Source organism: Prinia subflava, chromosome Z (genome assembly GCF_021018805.1).
Source record: "Prinia subflava isolate CZ2003 ecotype Zambia chromosome Z, Cam_Psub_1.2, whole genome shotgun sequence".
In the NCBI taxonomy this organism is placed as follows: Eukaryota; Metazoa; Chordata; class Aves; order Passeriformes; family Cisticolidae; genus Prinia; species Prinia subflava.
Window position 1 is genome coordinate 90951183 of NC_086283.1, and position 10616 is coordinate 90961798.

General features: G+C 39.2%; 1 protein-coding gene across 2 annotated transcripts in view; it reads right to left on the reverse strand.

The window, feature by feature from the left end:
• IL6ST (interleukin 6 cytokine family signal transducer) overlaps nucleotides 1-10393 on the reverse strand; it is a 31814-nt gene extending 21421 nt beyond the window's left edge. The window contains exons 1-5 of one of the 2 annotated variants that reach the window (XM_063421599.1): nucleotides 10244-10360; nucleotides 4094-4193; nucleotides 3153-3233; nucleotides 2276-2587; nucleotides 346-478 (exon numbers count right to left, since the gene is read on the reverse strand). In XM_063421599.1, the coding sequence (XP_063277669.1) occupies nucleotides 346-478; nucleotides 2276-2587; nucleotides 3153-3233; nucleotides 4094-4103 (536 nt within the window). In that variant the 5' untranslated portion in view covers nucleotides 4104-4193; nucleotides 10244-10360. Of the gene's footprint in view, nucleotides 1-345; nucleotides 479-2275; nucleotides 2588-3152; nucleotides 3234-4093; nucleotides 4194-10243 lie in introns of both variants that reach the window. The other variant, XM_063421600.1, reaches the window with a different exon arrangement.
• Between the last annotated feature and the right edge of the window lie 223 nt (nucleotides 10394-10616).

Consider the following 10616-nt stretch of genomic DNA (forward strand, 5'->3'; position numbering starts at 1 on the left):
AATGGGATAGAACTGTCAGTCCAGAAAAGTGTAAAAGTTTGGGTACAGCCCCCTATTATTAGATGCATTGTACTCAAGCCACACTAATGACATATTTGAAAAATAGAAAAATATGAGATTACTGTTACTCCCAAACAAGTTCAGCAACAAAACTTCAAGTCTGACTTCAAATTACTTGAATGCCAACTTCTTTAACTCTTCCCTTCCCCCTCATACCAGACAGACAGCAGTGTTTCAACTGGACTTATGTTAAAAATTCCTCCAAAGAATCAGGAATTTCATGGACTGTTGGTTTAGCATAAAAATATTCTTCAGAATTATTTAGATATTTTATAGAGTGCTTACCAGCTGTATCTCAATCTGAACTGAGTATCCAGGAATGTGTGCCTTCCAGGGTTCCAGGTACAAGTCATGACATATGTGAATCTTGACCTCTGATGCACAATGCAACTTAAGTTTTTGGGCTTCTCTGGGGCCACTGTACAGAAAGAGTTAGCAATAATTAATCTAAACACACATTTCAATCCAGCAAGAATCCTCTTACATGTCCCACTAGAGTGATTTCTATGAACAGACGTATTTAATTTGTTCTTTTTCTAAAGGATGTGGTATAAAGTGCTGGATACCATCCTGCAATCAAAGTCAAGAAGCTTAAATAGCTGCTTTGACAAACAGTAGGCTGTATAAGCATTAAGCCCTTGCTAGTAAGGAACAATGAAGACTGCTCATTCTGAGGCAGAAAGCCTTGTATTAACCTTCTCTCATTTAAATATATTTTAATTCACACAGAAAAATAAATTAATAACCACTAATAAATAAACTAATAAATTAATAATCTGAACTGGCACATGGTGACCTCAACAGTAATCTGAGCTCTAAAAGGCAATTCAATGGGTCTGTTCTCCCCCAGCAAGGTATGGAAGAAACTTGAGCTGCAAACTCATGCCAGAAAACTTAGGGATTTTCATCAATGCACTGTAGTGTCTAAGGAACTTATTCAGACTGCAGCAAAATTATTTTCTTTCCTTCTTAAACTCAAATTATAACATATAAAGAGTTTGTTTCTATCTCCTCTATGATCACTATTTATAACAGTATAATGTACTTAGAGAATCTTATTTGCTTTCAAGCTGAATACTAGTTTCAGTAGAACAACCTTATTGCTTTCTTCCTGAATAATTGTATTCTTCTCAAACCTTTTGCTAATCTCATTATTTGTTTTTTATTTAATTGACAGTACCAAAATATAATAGCTTTAAATAAAAATGCATCTCAACACTTTTAACATGAATTACAAATGCAGAATGTCATCTGTACTGTCATTACATTTACAATCTTAGAATAATTTATCTGTCCTCACATTTCCATGTATTTTACCTTTAAAAATATTTTTTATTGTATCTTTTCTGGTACAACATTTACTCCTCAGAAACTGAAACAGAAAACATTACTTTCATGTGATAGCATTTTGTAAGTCATACTAGAAGCACGTAATTTTAAATTGTGAACTCAAGCTGGCCTTTTGCATGCAGACCATTCAGCAATTGAAGTACCTTTTACCATTACTATGAGACAATAAAATTCATCAACTATATAATACAACACTTGTCCTATTAGCAGGACACCAAGTAATTAAGAGGTTGCGTATTACGTTATTCATGTGACTTTCTCAAGACAGTTTTGTCTAAAAGCACTTGGTCTGAAACATGCAAGTGCTATCATTCTGGAATAAATGAAGTTTATAAGTAGTTAAAAGTATTTTCTTAGATATAGAGGTAACTCAAATAATACGTTCTGTCCTTAAGGCAATTTGGGTTAGTTTGACTGATACAGATGGACTAAATGTTTCTCAGTCCAGTAATGAAGAAAACATTTTCAAAATGTAAGTACAAAACCAGGACGTATCACCTAAAAGTATCTCCTCTAACTATGATACAGAATCAACAAGAAAGTAGCACATTTGCTTTTCCTATTTCAGTTAAGTCAACACCTTTATTCTGAAATTCAAATCTGATGCTTTTTGTTGCTCCATTTTTCTCCTATTTCAACACCGAAATACTCCAGAGTATTTTCTACTTTTCAGAAAACTTTATTCAGTGCATATTGAGCAGCTTTGGTGGCACGTAATTTGACAATATTTTGACTCAGTTATCCAGGAACTGAGGGAATAAAAGTAAGCACCTCAAGATACACACACATTCTATTGTTTGCATTTTCCCATTCTTAGAAGCAAATTTTTAAACAACAGAATAAAATGTAAAAAAATGGTACTCACAGCCTACTGTGACTGTAATTCCATAAATGTTCTGTTCAATTTGCCCATCTGCTAAAATGTTGCATGTGAGAGGAGTAGCTAGTGAAGAAGTGTCATTGAATGTGACACTGGAAACTGTTCTGTTTATTTCACGATACTGTTCTTTAGGTACCACTCTATTTTTAATCTTCCAGATAATCTGACTGGCATAGATATTGCCGAAGTCAAGACAGCTCTCATTCAGAATGCATAATGCTGTGAAATTGGAACCAAGGGCCAGTACAGGTGACTCCGGGATGATGTGACCACATGACTGCACAAGTCCACTTGAAGCTAAAACGGAAATAAATTTCACATTTATTAAAAACTACACAACATTCTCTAATCATACTGCTGATACCTCACTAGTGCAATGTTAAAAACACTACATGTGTCTAAGCAGCAAGTTAAGTAGTTACTTGACAATTAGAAAACTGAAATGCATTAGTAGACCACCAAGAAGATTCAAGGGCAAAAACCACTGTAGCATTCTTTAGGCTTTGCAAAAGTATTTTACCAAGCTAGGAAAGCTCTACTAATAAACAGAGGCACTTATACAGAGAGAGAAGACAGTCAAGGGTTGCATGTCTATATCTTTTGAAGGAGGAAGTTATTATACTTGAGGTTACTCTTTTGATAAAAAAGTATTTTCTGTTAAGAAAGTTATCACAGGAAAACTGGAGTTAAGTGTGCATCTCTGTTGTGGTGAGCTAGTGTTAGAAGACTAGGTGTGTCTATCCTAACACACCCTGCTTCCTGTCCCCATCCAACAAGTATCTAGACAAAAAGCAGGCAGCTGCTTCAAACATGTGATGTAACTAGTTCATATCCTCTTGTATTTGAGACACAGAACTCTTACCGTCAGGAGAACAAATATTCAACACCAGATAGAAGCCACAGGCCACCCAGTTCCACCTAGAAAACATGCTGCACAGAATTTCTGTAACAAGAAGAAGATATCTATTTTTAAATTGAAACCATTACTCTTTACTTTGATCAATGTCAAAATCAGATTTGTATTTGCTCTAAGATACTTTCTCACATACACATTTATTTTCCTGGAAGCATTTGTATTTTCTCACATTAAAATGGGCATACTGTTTCCATTTTCCTCACTGCTAAAACAAAATCAAATGTTTACTTAAAAGAAATCAGGCTGTTTAAAGCTGCTTTAATTATAAGTTCAAGAAATTTAAAAGCTTTAGGTTTTCACACTGTATATGGAAACAAACTTCACTGGTAACTCTGTGGGAGGTCCAATTAGAATACGGAGTGTAACACTGTGGTTCAGGTTTTAAAATATAACCCTATGAATTTGATTATGATTATCACACTTACCTAACTTTCAAGGGCACTAACACAAAAGCTTCAGACAAGGTTCAAAACAACTTACCACAAAACCAGGTATGGTATCTCATTCACAAGAGCAACTTTAAATACAGTCAGCAATTACAAACCACAGTGCTTCCATATAGAGAACTTTTGTCTACTGTAGAAAAAACACTAATTAGTTCTTCAAAACTTTACAAGGGAGCTTGCAATTCCTCAAAAGCTGGAGTACATTTTATAACACTGTATATATTTCTGTACTGCAACAGAGCCCGCTCCCTCTCAAGTTTTGACATTTCTAGAAAACATTAGAGAAACTGAAGCATTCACACAGTAGCTTCCACCCCCATTGTTCTGAATCCACTAAATCTGTTCTGTTTTTCTCAACTTACAGTTTTAAAGCAGCCCTAAACTACTAAAAGCAAGTGACCATTCTCTACTAAGCAAATGAGCTTTATTATTTTTAGCTACCTTTACGCATCTTTACAGGAACAGGTAGATTGGCTTAGCGAAATAAGGCATTTAGTTCACAAGCTGATTTCTAGAAGCAGACTTCATACTATTCTTACACCTAGAAAGTAAACAAAGGCTCTTTAGGTTTACTTAGATTTGAGGTGAGATGGCCTACAGTAATACTGTTTCTGAAGTCTTATTTTCCCCTAATCTGACAGAACTTCTTTGAAAACTGAGCTTTACCCCATAACAGGAAACTCAAAGTTTTAAGGGAATTCCACAGTGTTCACTAGACAGGAAAATTAGGTAAACTTACTATTATCAGAAGAAACTGCAATTTATGACAATAAACACGTCTTTGCTTTGATTGCATGTAATTTACTTTATAATAGTGACAGAAGGACACAACACATTTCACATATATAAATAAAACTAGACACACATTTAAGCATGGATCACTACCAAGCCAGAACCTCATTCCTTACACATCAACACACCTAAGCAATTTTTCCTTTACAAATCAAGATAAACAGTGTAATGCAAAGAAACCTATTCACAGGAACAACTAAATGAATGCAGATCCCAAATATTTATAGCAGAGTCTTTGCAGGGTTTGCCAACCTAGATGTCCTTCAGTTAGAACTAAAACAAAAGCCATCAGAACCACCCAGCAGTATCTTTACTCGCTTCTGTACTTGTGAGTTCGTCACTTAAAACACACCAAAATTTCCTATATAGAAACTTTATCGTAGAAACATTGCTTATTTAAAGACTTGACAAACATATTAACAAGCATTTGTCACTGGAGTTTGTTGATGTGTTTGTTGTTTGACTAAATAACAAGCCATTTGTCATCAGACTGTAGAGCTGTACGGCATTGAGAACCAAAATGCCACTAATTTTTTCTATGTTCTACTTAACTACTCTCACTGGGTAGGATATAAGAACCACTACACTGCTTTAAATGCAATGTGTATTTGGATATTTATTACATGGATACAGTAGAATAACTATATCAATAGATTTTTTCTTATTTTGGAAGTAAAGTGTACCATATCTGAAAAATAAGGTTTCTCCCCACATGTGAATTTCTGCATTTAAAAAAAAACCCAACTAGTTTAACAAATTTTTATAAATTTGCATGGTGAATACAACCCAACCCTAAAGAGCATTCTCTTTTAGTTTAAATTGCTAAATAAAATCAGCACATAGGGATTTACTTTAATGACTTGACTTATGCTAACACTTACCAGAATACTGCTTGTTAAGCAAAGCCTATTGAGCTCTACGACAAATAGAACTTAGGATCTGTTATTTCAAGCAAGATTCATTTAAATTATTTAATCAGAACAATTTAACTTGTAGGAGATCTGAAATTCATCCGAAGCCTGAGGGCAACTACAAGCTGGGTGGAAAGAAGTAGGGGATCTGCTTCACTGCTAATTGCTAAAAGATGCAAAACAACAGCAGAAGCACCTTTCACACTGAAGGGGAAAGAACAAAACAGATGTAAAAAGGAAAGGTCTTAAAATGTTGTTTAATTTCTCTCCCATTTGCTACTATGAGTCATGCCACCTTAGAATAACATTAGGGTCACCTAAGCTATTGCATCATTACAAAGCTACTGGTCTTCTTTTGGGTCATTATTTATTAAAGCCAAACAATATTTCCACAAAACTATTCACTGATTTTCACACCAGCAGTTATTAAGTATGGCTCAGGTTATTAAAAACATATTGCAAAGCAACTGAAAGAACAAATAAATAAAAAGCAATAACCAACTTAATAAGTAAACAGCAATACATAATTAGCATACATTTTGTCCTAAAGTATGATTTTTTTTTCACTGGAAATTAAAATTAAATTACTATTATTTCATATCAATGCCAGTTTTATATTCAGCTGCCTTCCAGACTTGAAAAATTATATTCAATTGTTCCAAGCAGATTCATTCACACATAAGAGATTGAAGTTCCAATCTCTACTACTTTGCACTTTGGAAAGTTTAGCAATTGTTCTGAGGGAGCAGATAAGCCCTCCACAAATCATACTGCTTGATTCCACTGCAGTCAGCTCCTGAAAGGCATTGGAATGGAGCTTCATCCATCACCTGCAAAAGAAAGGTAAGTGGAAAGCCCACCCACCTACAACCAAGCAGCTGACATTATATATAGTGTCAAAGCCATGCCACGATTCAGCATGTATCTGCTTCAGGCTGTTCTGATGTATTTTACATACCACCCCCTCCCCGCTGATCAATGCAGTTTGAAGAAGACTGAAGCTACACACACCAAACCCACAAAGGGGCTATTACAATCCCTTCTAATGTGTGCTATTTTAAAAAACATTAGTGTCTCTCGCTTTTACAAGACTGATTCTTAATTGAAATTTAGTTCTAGGGGAAAGATTCAGAGTTATACTAGACACTTCCATCCATCTTGCCTACATGAAAGCCATAACAGAAATGAAAAAAAATGAATGCTGGGACTTAAAACTAACAAAGCAAGGAGCCATACTTCATATCAGAATGAGGAAAATACTTCTATGAAAACCAATGTTTTCTTATTTGAGTGTAAAAATGCTCAGGTGAAAACAGTGCAGAAACCCTGCATATAAGCTACACCAAACCTTAAAAGATAGGACCATCATTCAACAGTAATGCTAAACGCTAATTGTTCGTCATTAATGATTTTAAGTCAGACTAACCTGTTAGTCTAGACAACAGAAAGCTCAATAATTTCTTTCAGTCACTACGCACAGCTCAACCCAAGTTTTATGTTTTACTGACTGGTACAGTGTATATATATCTAAGGTGGAAGCTGAACCCAATGCTGAACAAACACTGAAACAGCTAGCCAGTTCAGATGTCTTTTATTAAAAACAAAAAAATCCAAAGAGCCAAACCAACACTTTACTTATACTATGCAGTTGTTCTTAGTGTGGATCACTAAGTGAACAGGCAAGGAAGACAGAGAAAGAAACTGGCTTTAGAAGTTTGTCAGGTTATTCTCATGGCTTAACAGCAAAAGATCAAAATACATCAGAATACTACTGAGTGAAACCAGCATGGTCAATTTAGAATGCTGCCGGTGACAGTCTTTAACTCACAGAAAAATAAATTACCTCGAAGAGGAAAGAACTGTTAAAATGCTCTGATTATTTCTGTAAAGACAGACTTATAAAACTCATATGTCATGAGATCACCCCATTTAATCTCCAAATGAAACGAAACTTCTATTATTCTTCACATCCTGCAGCCATTTTGAAAGGAAAGCACTAAGCCTTTATGCCTGATCTGTAAACTGATGCTTCATGCAGTGTCTATGAAAAGCTAATAACAACCCTAAAATCAAGTCTTATATGCACAGAATAGCAACAGTGTTGAGCTTTAAGATCAACCCCTGACTAACAGTTTGTCAAGAAGTATCAGGCTTTCATGCAAAACAGGTATCATGACATGTTCTGAGGAAGAGCAAATCTTAAAAATTAATCTTATTTCATAAATCATGAGATTTACCTCAAAATGAACTCAGGGATATGTCATGACATAATGACATACATAATAAATCTCTCCATTTCAGAGACATGGCAATTCCTGTCCATGTGATCAACAAATCACAATGTCAGTTTAAGAAACTATAGCTAAAATAACTTGCTAGCGAAGCAAGATTGGAAGTCAGGAAGTACAGATAACACCACAACCACCACGGGAAGGTGTTCAGTCTATTAAGGCTCATGATCACATCAATCACAAGAGACCAAAGGTTGCAGTAAAATGGATTTCCAGAAATTCCTCCTCCTCAAAAAAAAAAAAAAAAAAAAAAAAAAAAAAAAAAAAAAAAAAAAAAAAAAAAGACCTACGTTTACAGCTTCAAGAGGAAATCTGTCACTAGGAATCCACACAGCTCAGGCAGACGGAACCAGGGATATTTCACAAAGCAGCTGCTGCTTGAGGTTTTATAACAAGCCAGATTGTACTTAAAGCCATATAAAAATTGTAGCCATCCTGAAGGATTTTTGATTACTCAAACAGTAACTGCTTTCTAATTAAGCGTATTTCATCTGCAAGCTTCCGTCCTTTCTCCAAGCTTACTTCCTTCTTGGAAATATTTGTTTTTATATCAAAAAACACCAGATACCTCTAAGAGAAGCACTTGACAATATTAGGTAAGATTATATGAACAGAATATTCTGAAATACATTTTTGTATTTAAAATCTCTACAATACAAATGACATCTCTATGCCTTTTACCATCTAAACAAGTAATTTCTCTGCATTACTTATTCTTCTGCCTCTAGAAGAAGACTTAACCCTGGAGCTTCAGTAGAGCACTCAGAATTAAAAATATAGACAAAAAAAGAAAACCAAAAATGGTACACAATTTAAAATCACTGAAATACCTAATTAGAGGCAGCAAGTGTTAGCTTGCAATAATTGAGTTCTTTCTGGTACCTTCTTAAAACTGTAAATCAATTTCTCTGAAATGCTTCAGAATTTTGTCACAGCTAGCAAGTACTTTTAGTCCAAAAAACTAATTAATTTATACAAAGCAATGTCTTAGCACTCTGTGTTCTCATTCTGAAATCAAATCTTCCAGACTGATCACAGGCAGTGCTACTTCTCTAGACAGTTCTTGCTAACACAAGAATAATTGATGAAAATATGGCTAAGAAGTTTATTTAATTTCACACAATTGTGGTAGCGCTAATCCCCCAGACAAGCAGCATGGGAACAGCATCTCCATTTTGTAAACTCACTTACAGATGTGCACATATCTGTCCCCTCAGCCAAAAATATTCATCTATTAACTTTAAGCACCACATTTCCAAACATATAAACAACATCCAAATGATTACTTTGAATGCTCAACTTCTAGGAAGTAATCTCAAGTTTTCATCACCCACACTTACATTCTTACTGTGCTACACCAATTATAGATTAAAAAAATCTGTTCACAAGTGACATGCTTTGAACAGTGTCTTTTATGTAATTATGCCTCTGAAAGTAACACCATACAAGAAGCATAAATATATTTTTATAAAGAGGGTGAAAGAAAAAAAGACCTTAACTCCCAATAGTATCCAACTCTTCAGGTTGTGGATTGCCCTCCTCCCATCGCCCCTCTGACAGATCATTACTGACAGAACTAGAATCCCATACAGTCCTGTTACCTGGTAGCAGAACTACAATTGTGTAGAACTCTGCCTTCAGAATGCCTCAGCAGCAACAATCAGCCAGCAGCTGGCAAACCCCTAGACAGCCTAAAACAAGCATAAGAACTGAGATGGCGAATTATTCCCCTCAATCCTGCCAACACACTTGGCAGACTGCTTTCCTTTGTGCCTCAGTTTCATCGTATGAGAGATGAAAATAACGATGCCGATTTTTTTTAGGGAAAGCATCAGAGCCGCACTACAGGGATGGTTGGAGCTCGGGACAACACGGGAAGTAACCAGACGGCCACTGTACCCGATCCTCCCTAATTCCTCAGGGAATCCCCTCCAGTACTTGGACCAGCAATAACACGAAGCGTGCATATCTTTTAGGGCATCAGTTTTCTACCATCTACTGGCAAAAACAGCAGGCAACTTGTGGTGACGGTAACAAAACGCAAATCTCTTCATCAAGGAAATGCCTGCCGGTGGCACAGCCACGCTTATCTGACAGCCGAAAAAGGCGAAAGACGCGAGTGCCGCGACACCTCTGCCAACTCAGGCTGCCGGCGCTGACCACCACCGCTCCGGGGGACAGCGCAGATAACCTTCAGCCTGACCCTCCGCGCCTCGCCGGGGGCAGGGCTGCGGACGGCGCTCGGCACCCCCGGGCCTCACAGCGAGCGGCCGCGGGCGAGGCCATGCTGCGCTCCGAGCGTCACCGCCGGGCAGCTCCGCCGGCGAGGGGAGGCTGGACCAGACGAGACACCGCCGCGGGGCACGGCTGGCGACCGGCCCGGGAACCGAGAGGCGCAAGGCTGCCGCCCACCCGCCCGCCGCGGCCCGTCCCCCGGTCAGCCCTGAACGAACACCCCGGTGCCCCCGCCCGGGGCGCACGGCCCGGAGGGAAAGGACGGCCCAGCACAGCCCCCGCCTGCGGACGCCCCTCAGGGAGAGGACGCTGGGGAGAGGGTGAGGGGAACCCCGCACACGGCCGCGCACTCCGGCCCTTACCCGGCGCCGCCGCCTGCGCTCCGCGGCCGCTGCCCCTAAATAGCGGCACAGCCGCCTCGCGCCATCGCGCCGCCGTCCCGCACGCGCGGCCCCGCGCCCGGTCACGCTCCCGCCCCGCCCCGGCCCCCGCGCGCCCTTCCCTCCTCCTCCACCCACGCCGCCATTGGCCCGTGGGGCCCGTGACGTCACCGCAGGGGGCGGGCCCGCAGGAAGGGGCGGGGCTTCCCGTAACGCGGCGGCCGGTGCCAGGATGCCGGGGGCGCGGGGGACGCGCGCGGGGGGCGGGAGCGCGCGGGGCCCTGAAGGGGCCGTGCCCCTCCCCCGCACCGCTCCGTCCCGCCCGGCGGCCGTGACCCGCGGCCCCCGCAGGGTT